Source organism: Aphis gossypii, chromosome 1 (genome assembly GCF_020184175.1).
Source record: "Aphis gossypii isolate Hap1 chromosome 1, ASM2018417v2, whole genome shotgun sequence".
Classification (NCBI taxonomy): Eukaryota; Metazoa; Arthropoda; class Insecta; order Hemiptera; family Aphididae; genus Aphis; species Aphis gossypii.
This window is the reverse complement of record NC_065530.1, coordinates 62,745,058-62,759,816: the sequence shown is the minus strand read 5'-3', so window position 1 is coordinate 62,759,816 and position 14,759 is coordinate 62,745,058. Positions and strand designations below refer to the sequence as shown.

Sequence of the window (14,759 nt, the reverse complement as noted above, 5' to 3'; positions counted from 1 at the left end):
TACTGCGATGTTGCCATACGCCTAAACACAGCAGCAGACTACGCAGTAAGACCCAATTTACTACAAACCCTATACTAAAGGTGCAAAAGTAACCAATCGGTTAATTTCATTAAGGTTAGGTTGCATAAAGGTCCAGCACGCCAGTCTACGCAACTTTAGCTACCACTTATTATTCATTTTAATGGAACGCCATATTTATTAAAATGTAATAAATACATAAATATTTTGTGTTAATCGTCGATATTGTTCTAGTTAAATATTTTTTAATTAATAAGTATTTTTATTTTGTTCGATAACTATTATTATAAGTCCGTCGATATTAAATAATTGTGAATGAGAATTAACAACAATGTACGGTTACCAAGGCGCAATTGACGGGGGAGATTGACCAGTAAAACGGACTTCGAGAGCCACCACCATGACTTCATATGCTCAATCGTGTTGGTGGCGGATATCGGATGTGGCAACCTTGTATTTTGGATATTTTATGCTTAATAGTGTTACAAAAAAGATACATGCATAATCGTAGTGCATCGGGCTATATTGACTGATTTTTTATACAAAACAATCTTTTCATCCTCTTATTTTAATATTACTATTACAATCAATGTTAAACATTTTAACCAGAGCTAAACAAAGGATTTTAATGATTTTGTATCGGAGTTATACCAACATTTTAATTTTATCAGTTACTTTATTATTACTTATTGTTTAAAATATTTTAACGTGGTACTATGGCAATCGAAGTATATATATTAATAAGATGTTAAATGAACTGATAATATTATTTTAATTTCATATTTCTGTATGTAGTATGTTATATTATGATCAATAAAGGTTGAGCCGCCCACTCTATTTTTTATTTAACTATAAAGCCAAATAGGTATATAGTAATACGGAAAAATATTCTGAAAATATACAAAATTAAAATTACACATTTAATAATTTAAAATCAAATCAATTAAACGAGTATTATACATTGATCATCTACAGAAATAATAGGTACCTATATGTATTAAAATCACTAAAATGTGTTAATCACATAAATTAATAAAAATTGTTCCACATAAGTATATTTATCTATTTACATAATAAAAACATAAGCCAAGAATGATATAATTGTATAACGCAATACTATTTTCATAGGTACAATAATTATAAAAATAAAAATAAAATATGTAAAAACAACTTTTTTTATGTTTTAATCAGTTAAATAACTAGGTACTATTTTAATACTTTTAAATTGAAAACTATTAAATCTTCTATTTATTGTACATATAATATATATCTATATATCTTCACCCGCTATTCCCACTGCTTTGCTCGCATATCAATAATTGTTTTATTATGATGACGACTGACGAGTAAAACAAATATGACGATCCACATTTAGATCTCTCACTTTAGATCAGACTCACTTTTGCTAGTCATATCAAAAAATAAACAATATTAATAGTATTCAAACAGATAAAACAACTACCCGTCTTTAATAAAAAAAAAAAAAAGGTGAAAAGGTGAAAAGGATGTTATATAGAAACAATGAAACAATTACATAAGTTATATGACTAACAACTACTTAATTTAAAAGAACTTTCTTAACTTTACCTAGGTATGCTTATTTATAATAATAATAATAAAAAAAAAAAACAGTAACAACTATTCATAGTCAAAACGATCACTAAAAAAAAATAAACACAATAAGATGATAAATAATTGTTTAATTTGTTAAGCTTAATTAAATATGAAATAAAAAATAACATAATACTTACTATTTAACAAAAAAACTCTTCTTAACCGATGTCTACTATATAAAACCAACCACCTGTACAAGTTTCAAATTTCTATTCATGCAGTAGTCAACTCAAATTAGAGTGGTTATTTAGTTTTACCCCTTATGGTTCTATTTTTTTTCTAGCTTTCAAATTTTTAAGTTATCTACATGCACTAAAATTCATCAAGATCCGTTCAGCTTTTTAACTGTGAAAACGTGACAGAGTTAATTTTACATATTATATAGGTACACAAATAATATTGAGTATATATTGTCTTTATGTTTAATTTTACATCACAATAATATTATACTTCATATACCTAAGTAAATCATCGTAATCATTACAATGGCTCAAGCCTTATAATTAATATTGATTTTATTTCACCGTACATAATATGTGACTTATTGTTATAATGGCACTGTAGTGCGAATATATTGGAGAGAATTAATAAAGTGGACGCTGAAATAAAACTATTTAAAATCTACTTATTATGTAAATATACACTACAAATAATACATAAAACAAACAATATGCGACCACGATTGTCTTAAAGAAATTCTTATAATGTAACCATTTTAAAATCTGTATTTACAATTTACATAATAATTACAACAACTGAATTTATTAATCTATTTATATAATATCATACTCGTATATTTGAGTTACACAACATGAGACATTATAATATATACAATAATATACACATTATAGTGACATAATAATATAATCAATTTCAATTCGAACGTACTGTTATCGTTTTAGTCGGTCGTCGAATTATTTTTATGTTCCTTATTGCGCTCTTGTAAATACCAAAATGTGTAGCTAAATCATTTTTTTTTTTTTTTTATGTTTGTAGTAAAAATAACAATCAATATCGTCTATACATATATTTATTAATTAATTTTATTGAATACCAGAATAAGATACTAATCGTCGCACGTGCGTTTCAAAATTAAAATGTTTATCACAAAATGTCACACGGTTATCGAACAAAGCGGTGACACTGTCTAGTCAATGGTTTGCGCAAAACCATTTCGAAACGCCATATTTTGTTTTCCGGTCGTAATTTACGGCCGTGACCAGCAAATACCGAATACTTTGGTCTCAATTTGATAATATATGGACTACTATCCAAACAGAAATAATAATCGACGAGCAACTCGAAACTGCGGTTAGAAGGATACCGGAACAATATTACCGTTTAAACGGATCAGCGCCAAGCTTACCTACTGCAGACGTGTCGAATCATTTTGAACCCGGCGTATAATAAACGATTCGATATTATGGGACGTTTGAACGCCATAAATCGTATGTCTAAACTGTTGGTGTCGTAAGTCATGTGTGTGGTGAATTATAGTTAACTTGTTGATAGATATTTAATAGGAGACTACTTTTCAACTGTACAGTTATACGAATAGAAACAAAACAAATAACAGTGAGAGGACTTCTTGAAAAAAAAAACACCAAGACCACAGCAATGACGGTTGTAGCGAGGGAAGAAAGCGATCTCGGCACGTGACTGAACCGGAACAATTAGTTAAGTGTTTGTTATTCTAATGCCTATAATGTATGAATTGATTTCGGTCAAGTGTTTCCATGTTGGTACTTCCGGAACAACACAAGTGAAAGGTATTACATTGAATATCAAACTTTAATATTAAAATATACAAATAAATAAACAAATAAGTTATTAATATAGTATAGAAATCATTTTAAGTGTCTCGGGCCAAACTCTTCTGCCATGGGAGTCCAGCCGTTGTTAGGCGTTTGGAATTCAGTATTTTGAATCATTAAATCAGCTTTGCGTTGTATAATATCATGCTTCCGAACTTCAGGTGGTGATGACGGTTGTGGAGAAACAAAATATTCCATGATGGGGTGATAGTTGTAATTGGTTCTAGTAGTTTGATACGGATCTGGTGATTCGGTCGGAGTGTTTTGAGTCGTCAATCTGTAAAAATAATATATTTTTAATGTGCTTGAGTAATTTTAAGTTTCGTACACAGTAAACCAGTGTTTTTAAAACTGGGGTCTGCAAATATATCCTAGAAATTTAACTAATTAATTGTTGTCTTATTTATATTGAAAATAAAATAATAATTTTAAATAACTAACTGGATAAAATGTTTCGAGTAATATGATTTCAAAATTATAATACAAAAAAAAAAAAAATACAAATTTTAATTTTAATTTATAACATGCTGTAAAATATGTATTATAAAAAATAAAGCATTAGTATTGTTTATTTTAGTTATGGGGTCCGCCAGCATTGTTTCTATTTGTATCGGTCCGTCGGAAGTAAAGTTTGGAAAATGTTGTGAAAATAATGCTGTTCTAAAAATTAAAGACATTAAAATAATACAAAGTTATGTTAAGGTATTGTTCGTTTTGACAGTAAATTTACCTATAAAATAATTTATATTCTAATAAACTTATCTAATTTATACAATAACTACATAATATAACATTCAAGAATCAAATTAATTTTTATTTGGTTTTAATTTCCCCAGAAAACATTATGACAGAAATATTAAAATAATAAAAATGTTTTATATTTATGATTTTATAGTATTATTTTTATATTATTTTATATAGTATACCAAAATCCAATGATATAAAAGTTATGATATAAAGCAAAAATTAAAGATGCATAATATAATATTAAATAACGATGATAGTTATTAATATAGTGTTGGTAAGATTATTATAATCTGTCCATTTTATAAGTAATAACATAATATTGATGAAAATTTATAATTTATTATAATACTTTAATAATGCTGAAATTTTATTAAAACACTATTGATAGTATAAATGAAAAATGTCCGAAAACCTATTATCGTTTATTTGTTTTTATTGTGCATTTTAGTTGAGGCTACCGTCTAATTTACTTTGATGTACCTACTTTTAATATACTTTTTTATAGTTAAATTGCACAGCCATACATGTGCTTATTTATAGAAAATAAATATTAATAATTAATAGTGAACTGTATGTTTAACAATTCGTATTAATTATAAGTCGTCCATGCCAAAAAAAAATCATATAAAAATTCAAAGTGAAACTTTCATTTATCGATATTAACATATCATAATTGTGTAACGTACTCTTAATGTATCTGAAATATTGAAAATTATTTTATTTCGTTTAAAAATGTATATTATAAATAGTATGCACAGATAAAAATTAATTCAAAATATTTTTTTACAAATATTCAATTTAACTGTTTATATTAAAAGATGAGTATAAATAAAAATTCACATCTACAAGAAATTAATTTACATTTAAACTATTCTGAGAAGTACTGATAATATAAAACGTATTCGCCCATATTACTTTCTATCGTTAATTTTAATATTTATTTGATTTGATTTGATTTATTCTATATAATTTAAAAATAAAAACAAAAATAGGTACTTAGTAAAACAATTATTTATAAAATATAATAGCCAATAGATAACAAAAATTAAATATGTTCACTGCAATAAAAGGCACGTTGTTCATTATGAAAGGAATCGTTACGAATGTTACTTTAAAGTATTAAGTTTAGTAATTGAATAGCTAGTGGTAATAATGTTACAATCAATGATAAAAAGGAGAATTAATTTGTAATTGGTAATTTATACTCTAATATGGAGAGTTAAATTTAATTTCAAAATGACTAACGTTTAATATAACATGTAAATATGTTTCTATATATTTTGTCCTGATGTAGATGTTTTAAAGTAGTACGTGTAATGATAATGTATATTATACTATTGTGTATTGTATGTGTAGGTGTGTGGCACACAGATTTAGCTACCTATCTTTATTTCAATTCCGACTATTAAAAATATTAATTTTACCAACTTGAGTAATATACTACTATGTATATTGTATATGTATAATTAATAATAATTATTATTTTGAAATTGTATTGTACAAGTAATATAAAATATTAATAAATAATAAATATTATTTTGTCAAAATAATATAACAAAAAAAACATAAAAAAACATAAAACAAAACAAAACAAAAAACTACATAAAAGTTTCTTAGGTTACTTAGTAATAAAGATAAAATATTTTGAATTCATCAATTTTTTTTTTATATGTTTATCTAAAAGACTAGAATTTTATAAGAACGAAAGCTAATATTACCAAAATATATTAAATACATCGTAATTGAATTTAGATAATTTAATGTTTTATGTTAACAAGTGTAAATGTGTAATGTTTTACTAATCATTATTATTATTATTATTATAGTATAAAAATAGTCAAATCGAGATAAAGATAGGTTGATAAAAGTTGTTTAATATTTTATGTGTGCGTTACATTCAAGAGTTGATTTAAATTCGTTCAAGTAAAATATTTGTTTGTATAAAATAATAATTACTTATTTTGGTTTTTCTTGTATGGTCTCCTAGTTACTGGCGGGTATTTAGCAGGGAGTGTTTCATGCACCGTATATTGGGAAGGGCTAGTAGTTTGTTGTACTCGTTTATGAGGAGCTAACTTTTTTAGATTAGTATTTGAGGGGAGTGTATGTTGATCTTCTGCAACGGAGTTATGTGACTCGAAGTTATCTGGAGCTAGTGGATTCAGTTCTTGGATGTGACAGGCACAACATGTGGGCACCTGAAATATATGAAATAAAATATTGTTCAATTTAGATCTATGTGTATGCATTATATATATATATATATAACTAAACAAGACTAATAAGCTGTAGACTGTAGTTATAGAAATACTATTATGGTATCATACTCATATCTAATTAAGTATAAATCAATAGTTTTAATACAATAATAACGATAATTAATACCTTAAATATATCCATCGTCAATCCAGAAAATTGGTCCCAAGTAAGCAACCTATGATAGTTATACACCTGATGGCAAGTAGATTTGAATTTTGTCGAGACATGAGAACATCTAGTTTCAGGTTTCCTAATTAAATAATAAGTAATAATAATTAAAAATATAGTCATACAAACCAAATTATGTGTATAAATAAAATGAGGACTTACGAGCATTTTTCAAGTCGTAGAGTTTGAACATACTCATCGGTGTTCACAACATATTTCCATTGGCCGTTTGTAGATCGAGCTTTTTTTGGTCTAGCCATAGCTACTTTACTTTGACAAATTGCTGCAACCTCGGAATTACCATCAATTCTCCTATAGCATAAATAATATTTGTTTAGACTCATTTATTTTTTATCAAACTAATGAAATACCTTTCGGGTATATTTGCATCAAAAGAATCCGAAATATTATACTTGGGGTCCTTAATTAATGCTTGAAAAGCAGCTCTGCTATTGGCTGTATCTTCAATGCTTTCGATAATTTCCTGACTGTAATTATTTAAACCAAAATAATATTTTATTAACATATTCCTGGTAGAATATATGGAAGTCTACACTAACTCTAGTCATTAATCTAGTCGTATGGTGGCTATAGATTATTCATAAAAACTACTCAGTTTGGTTTTTAATTGAATGTATAATAGTAATTTAATATTAACATCCTAAAAATGTGTATTTAATGGTTTCGAGTTTAGATATTAACGGTTATAATACTAAGGCAGTATTTTAATGTAAACATTTAAAATCAACAAATCCTTATCCCGCATAACTGTTATAAAGTACTTAAATATATTAAAAAAAACGTGTTTTAATAACGTATAGAATACAACACTAATGTAATTACATTATAGATTAGACAAACATGGTATTTTATATTTGAATATAGCAGTTAAAATTTATATTCGTATACTAGAAGATTAATTTTTACATGTAATAATATATTATGAGTGAACTTCATTGAATAACGATAATATTATATGTATAATACAAGATGTAAACCGAGTTTCTAGTGAAAAAATACTAACTTTTTCCATAATAGGTACCTACATAACGTAAGTTAATGTCACTATGTTTTGTTGTCCTATTCATACTTTTCCTTTTTGTAATTATAGAAATTATTAACTATTAAATATGGTCTAAATGTAGTGAAATTAAAAAATAACTTGTACACGAATCGTTAAAATCCGAGTTACTATATTTAATGTATTTGTTTTTTTATAATTATTCTGAAACCAAATAGCTCAACTATAAAGTATACATTTGATTTATACTACTATAGAATAAAATATACGACATTTTATTTTGCTTTTATAGATATTTTTATTATGGTTTTTTTTTTTATTCTTTTAGATTTGCTTATCTTTACAAAATGAATTTTAAATTAACCCCTAGGCATTTAAAAGGTCAATAAATATTTTTATATAATATTATGATGTTTATTAAAGTGGCTCAATCGGTTTTATCTCGCAACGTTTGTTTTTTTATTTTTTCTAGTACTTTAATTAGATATGTAAAAATATTACACATAATTAATCATTTTCTACAAATTTTTACTTAAAAAACTATAGGTACGTACATACATTTTAAGAACAAAAAAAAAATGTATAGGAAAGTCTTAAAATTGTTTTTTTTTTCAATAATAAGTTATATTTTAATATTTTTAGATTGTTTAATTATTATTTTAGTTTCATAGTACAACAAAACCCTAAAATGAGTAATAAATATTATAATAAACAGTTTCAAAACATAATCGGTAATAACTTAAATACAAGCTAGTCACAAATAATATATAATATTTTTAAGTCCAGTTACTCCATTACTGGATCGAATAACTGGATCGTTGATAAGATATCCTCTAATTAACGATAACTGACCTAGGTCCGCTTTAGAAATGTTTTACGTACATCTGATTACTCTACCACTCCCCCCTCACATTTAAATTAGTTTATTTTAAAAATATTGAGCTCGTTAAGCGTTTACTAACTCGGGGTATGCTTGAACGTTTAGACAAATGTTATCACCAAACAAGTCGCAGTCGTCCAGTGGGCTTTCAGAGGTGGGCGGCGATTCCGGTACCTTGCTGGGTTGTCTGAATACAGTTGCAGGTGGCGAGTAGGGTCTCTTCATACCTGTTTCGGCGTAATGCAAACGTGTTATTTGGGTCAACGGCCTTGAGACCAGCTATATTTGTATAAGTTATAAATAAAACCAGTTACCCGGTCGTTCAACAATCCGCTGCGGAAACCGGCGGATCAACGTATTCGGCATTCGGAGGCGATTAGGAGGAACGGACATATGGTAAGACTGTTTGAAACGAACAAAATAAAATAAAATAAAATAAAAAACATGAAACTCTGAGCCACAGTAATATTAGATACCTGCGAGAGCTACTCGTACGGTATAAATGTAATGATCAAAAATAATAATGATCATATGTAATTTTGATTTTTTAAATCGACCGCACGATAACTATGTATAATATTATAATAGGCAATCATATGATATTATTATAGTAAGTATGTATATCTGACCCCATAACCGGATGACGCCCTGGCCGACGAACCGCTGCCGCCCGAAGCATCCTGACCGTTCCTGAGCATAGCCGCTATGTCTTGGCTGATGGGCAACAGTAGTTGCGCGTTCAGCACCTTGTTGTTGAGGTTCTGCGATTGGCCCTTACCCATCACCATGCCGGCGAGTGCGAGCCGTTGAGCCGGGGTCATGGCCTTGATGATCGGCACGACTTGAGCCAGTCGTTCCTTCATACCCGGTTTCCGCATCGCCGACTGTACTAGTTTTTGCATACTGTCGGATTTTCGATCTGCCATATTTCTGTTGTACAGATAACATTCGCACGTTAACACGATATCGTTTTTCTTTGGTTAATTCATATTATACAACAACATTTAACAAAAATCGTATATTATAAACGACAAGTATACTTAAATTAATTTATGTATGCAATTATTGAATAAGGCAAGTCAACCAGTAATAATTATCGGTTACTATGTCTGAGTGATATACGGTTATAAGATAACAAAAAAAAATAATATTAGAAGTAGTATGTCAAATAGGCATAAATAAAACCATACGATGATAACAACACCTGTAGAAGATTAAAATACAATTAATAATATCAATAACATGATTTTATTGATCAAGACAATGCACAACGTGATACAGACTGTCAGACTAAACCATTGTCTTATACTCTATGGAAACGATGTCCAAAAACGATTTTTTAGTTTATAAAGAAAGTCACGCGACCATATATTTTATTATTATAAATTATAAACCTAACTTTTATAATTGGGTGTGCTTGTCATCATACATTTTCTACTTGAAACCTCGACTGCATTCGAGTTCCTTTCTAGGAACCTTTTTTTTATGTCGGTTCCGGTCCCGGTTAAAAAAGTTATATAGATCCCAACAAAAAGAAGGTTAACTAAAATATTAGTACATTTTCATAATTTAATCTTACATAAATATATTTGATAAATAATAATAATAAATAATGAATTAATAAGGAACTTCAATCAATAATAGCATTAAATTTTAATACCATAATTTAGAAAGTTCTTATTGAATATGGTTTCGCTGGATTTTCACAAGTATTATCAATTTTCTTTTAATTTATCATTAAATTGTTTTCTTCAGTCCTACCAAAGCTGTAGTTTAAATTTTCAAAACAGTTTTTTAATTTTTCTTGATGTAAAAATGATTTTACAATAGTCTTTATTAATTATTTAAATTATTTACTTAGAATTCTAGATACACCTAAGTATATCCTGGTTTAAACTTTTAATATACTATAAATAATTTAATAAATTTAGTTATCTTACTAATTTTTATACATGCTTTGCATTATTATTTTTGAATACTCTTTCCATATTCTTAATAATGTTTTAAAATTCATCGAGGCAGGAAATTAAAATTTTTAAACAGTTATAATTTTTATTTTTTCAATATACTTACTTGTACTATTCATTTTTAGTACAAATTATTAATTTTTATTTTTCTGCATACTGGCAAATAATGAAACAAAATTTTATTTAAAACGACAACCAAAATAATTTTATCTTTATTTCTAAATAATAAAATATTGTCAAATTCATTTATCGACGTTATATTGAGACATAAATTTCAGATATTAATAAAGAATTTTTTTTTTTTTTAGTATAATTAAATCTCACGTTCTAAAAGTATCGTAAAAAATAAAAATATACTACGGGATGAAATTAGCATATCTATTTAAATAATATGAAAACTATAATACATGCATCATTAAATTCGATTTTTATAGTTAGAATGAAACATAGATTCTATTCGAAAACTTACAATAAGACATTACACTTAATTTTAGCTTATAGACAAAAAGAGAATTAGGTACGTATTTTAAAAATGATACACAAGTTTTATGTAATGGATCAATTAACAGAAGTAACCGTTTACTTTAAGAGAATTATAACTATTTTAGTTATAGTATGTTTATTTATATGAAACTTCAAGTTTTACAAGAAACAACAATTTATTATACTCAAGATGTAAAGTTAAATTTTTTATGGATAAAATAGGACATGAATGTGGGTGTAGAGTAATAAAAACTACTACAGAGAAAGCTGGTGGCCATAAGATAGATGACTATTCATTAGTAGTAGAGGATTTTTAACGATCTATCTGACTAATACGACATGATGCATTTTTAAATACAGTTTCCTGGTAAAAATATGACTTTTGACATATTATATACTCACGCAGACTCATCCGACGGTACTTCGTCCATATCGAGATTGGACATTTCACCTTCTACTGTTGTAGTATCAGGAGGCTCGTCATTGTCTGTCACATCGTCGTTACCGCCAATGTCCAAAGGAAAGTCGTCTAGGTCGTCACAGGCAACAGCCACAAATGCCTGTAACATGTTAATATACATGAACATAATGTTTAAAGTGGTATTTTAGAAACAGCTGTCACATTTTAGAACATGCAGTTATTCATTTTAACGACCACAATATTCACAAGTGCCAACAATAGTGCTGGCCGCTGCACTATTAATTTAATTTATCGTCCCACGTAACTATATATACACATTTTCCGTCATTTACTTACAAGATAATACTGGATAAAAAAAAATGTTTTGTCGTATCTACAAAAATTTTATCAACGGACCAAAGCAAATCTCAATACCTACCTAATAAATAATATAGATGTTTTTGAATTTTGCGTTAAAAAAGGTTATAGTAATAGTAAGTAACTGATAACCGTACTTCATTTTTATAATTTAAATACTAAAAATTGATAAATTTATAAATTAAACTTCGCATCACTATATTTTGTATGTATTAGATAATATCTAATATGTTGTATTATGATAAATAAATTATAACTTATACCGTCTACTTGTATGAAAAAATCGTGCACGGCGCACCCAATATATGTGCAATATAATAACATCATATTATGATTATTCACTAAAAATCCAAAAATATTCTTATATTTTTTTTCAAAGTAGAGAAATTACTGAAAAAAATTATGTGATTGAATAACCAAGTATATTTTGTATTTTTTAGAATCTTAAGAATCGTTTATTTACAACGCATACAACGCAAAAAGTGAGCAACCTTATGTAAATGATTCCGCGTTCATTTTATTTATTAAATAAAATAATCAGTGATTAAAAAATATATGTTATAAAATAAAATATTCTGAACTCAGCTTTCATAAAAATATCGGTTCTAAGAATTTGTCGTTATTGTGACATATATAAACGAATAAAAATTTAACAAAATTTAATTATTTTCAGTTAACTATTTTAAATATTGAATTAAAAATATTTATCCATACATTTATTACATTTTAAATTAAACATGGTCATAATATAAAAACCGTCAGAATTTTGTTTAATATTTACATTTTTTGATACAATAAAAAAAACATTATAATATAAATGACAGACATAGGGTTTAGGCTTAGTTCATTATTTGGGTTGGCTTTTTCGATTTATACGTATGACCCTGTATAATTTATACATTTATTTCGAGAAAATTCAGCTTCCGAGATATAGCTGTTAATTTATGTTTCCTACCATAGGATGGACGAGGCAAACAATTGTTATATAACATTTTTTTTATCCTTAACTTTTATATTTTATCATTGTTCCTGTTTTAATTAATTTGTACCAATCTTGCACAGCATTTTAAATGGCCTAGTATTAAATATATATATATATATATATATTATATTATATATATATATGAGGAAGTACTGGCGTACTGCATAAAATATTATCAATTAATAACTGAATCTAAAAATATAAATTAAAAATACAAAATACCTGATAAATAGTTCTTTCCAAAAGTTATAACAATTTATTATTGGTTATAGCCGAACAATGTAAAAAAAATATAAGTATTATATGTAATTATAGATTTTAATTTATTATTCAACTGAATTTTATTAAAATAGCATATCTACGTTATCACGTCATAATGTATGTTTTCGTGACCGCTGTGATATTTTCAATAAAATATGAAAACTAATAAAATCGAGCATCGGGACATGTGTCAATACATCAGTCTCAACTGAATGTCATCTTTAGTTTTCACTATCTTTTAAAGCAGTCGATATTTTCTTTTTTCATTTTATTCATCTATTGTGTATAGTATATATTGTATCTGAGACTGGATATCAGAAAAAATGTACAGTAGGTAGTTCACTTTCACAGGATGCATGACCAATAGACCGAAGAATAAAACAAACTTGTGAATACAAATAAATATTAATTTTGTTTAATCAATTTAAATTTTAAATATTATATCAATGGTTTATTCTGTAAACAAACTTATTATACTATTTGAAAATTTAAACACACTTTTTATAAAAAATAATTTTATTTCTTTAATCTTTTTATTAATTAATCGCTTGTCACGACAGAAAACATTATGATATAATTTAAGCTTTAAGGATTTAATCATCACAACAACAGAATTTGGTTTACAGTCATCTAACATTTTCTTCGCCGTAGGTATTATGTACTATGTAGTTCTATTGAAAACAAATAGTTTGTTTTATACAAAAACACGTGTTTTTTTTTGTTGTTTTGACATTGATGAAAAATAGTAATAAATAAATTTTAATTCTACATAGATTTTATACTTTATATTGCTGTTATCTATTGATATTACTAGGTATATCATTTAAATACATTTTAAATACATAATGTTTTTATACAGGATAAATTAATGTAAGTAGTTAGTATTTAGATACCTACCTACATATTATTACAATTATCTCATATCTGATTCAGTGAGAAATAGGAAATATGTCTTTTTGACAGACGTAATACTTTATAATAGATAATCAAAACAATTGTTTTATCTATAATAAATATAAGTACATATTAATGTAATTAATATTTATTAAACATTTTATAAAAAAATTTAATTTAATTAAAAAATTAAGAACTTTGTGACGTTTAATTAAATACATAAATTCTAATATTGTACTATTTACTTACCGCTGCCGCAAACAACCACAATATCCAAACGTTATGCATCTTAAAATAGTACTGGAGTGGTAGTCATTTCCGTGTTAAAAACACGTAACTGTCATAATACAAACAATAAAACAATACCAATTTAAATATCTAACGATAACATACGAAACGATAGGGAGCTACTAGAGTACAGATAAGTCACTGTCTCTTCTGTTCGGAGATACTGTGAGATGGAATGTCGAACCGGTCTTTGGTGGGGCACATGCGCGCGTTCACGGAGGACGAATAAGTTGGTCATTCAAGTTTAAGGTCAGTTATGTCTGCAAGGCGCCGCCTCAGATCTTAACAATATGTAAATCGTATACGATTGTTTTTTATTTTCTTAAAATGTCTTAATTTGATTAAATTTTTTTATTTGTGTGACTATCTCGATACATTCAAATCCAATGCTCGAACGAGCGCATATATCTTGGCTTAAAATAAATAGGTATGATATTTATTCCATAAACAATTGTGATTTCAATCGATCATAACCCCTCTTATATTGTTTCTATAATCTGTATGTACATATATATATTTACCGGATATACGTGAGATACGTGAAAAATGAAAACTCCCGAAACGTTCGCGAAATTGTAAAAACGG

The 14,759-nt window shown here is 26.8% G+C and overlaps 1 protein-coding gene across 2 annotated transcripts; it reads right to left on the bottom strand.

Moving 5' to 3' along the window:
• Positions 1–3,404: 3,404 nt before the first annotated feature.
• On the bottom strand, positions 3,405–14,333 carry LOC114122863 (uncharacterized). 2 transcript variants are annotated; one of them, XM_027985637.2, is made up of 10 exons: positions 14,136–14,333; positions 11,374–11,531; positions 9,151–9,451; positions 8,836–8,923; positions 8,604–8,748; positions 6,992–7,108; positions 6,783–6,932; positions 6,579–6,702; positions 6,270–6,391; positions 3,405–3,723 (listed from the first exon to the last, which is right to left on the bottom strand). In XM_027985637.2, the coding sequence occupies exons 1-10, from the start codon at positions 14,172–14,174 to the stop codon at positions 3,480–3,482; spliced, it is 1,488 nt and encodes a 495-aa protein (XP_027841438.2). In that variant the 5' UTR covers positions 14,175–14,333; the 3' UTR covers positions 3,405–3,479. The 2 variants fall into 2 exon arrangements, with proteins under 2 accessions (XP_027841438.2, XP_027841437.2); XM_027985636.2 differs by having other exon boundaries at positions 6,150–6,391; positions 14,136–14,332.
• Positions 14,334–14,759: the final 426 nt, after the last annotated feature.

Excerpts from the sequence above, each read along its gene's own strand:
- LOC114122863 (XM_027985636.2), bottom strand. The coding sequence starts at position 14,174 with ATGCATAACGTTTGGATATTGTGGTTGTTTGCGGCAGCG. Across the intron at positions 7,109-8,603 it reads AACGTTCAAGCATACCCCGA|TCAGGAAATTATCGAAAGCA; the intron begins GTTAGTAAACGC and ends AAATAATTACAG. Across the intron at positions 3,724-6,149 it reads TACAAGAAAAACCAAAATAA|ATTGACGACTCAAAACACTC; the intron begins GTAATTATTATT and ends TTATTTTTACAG.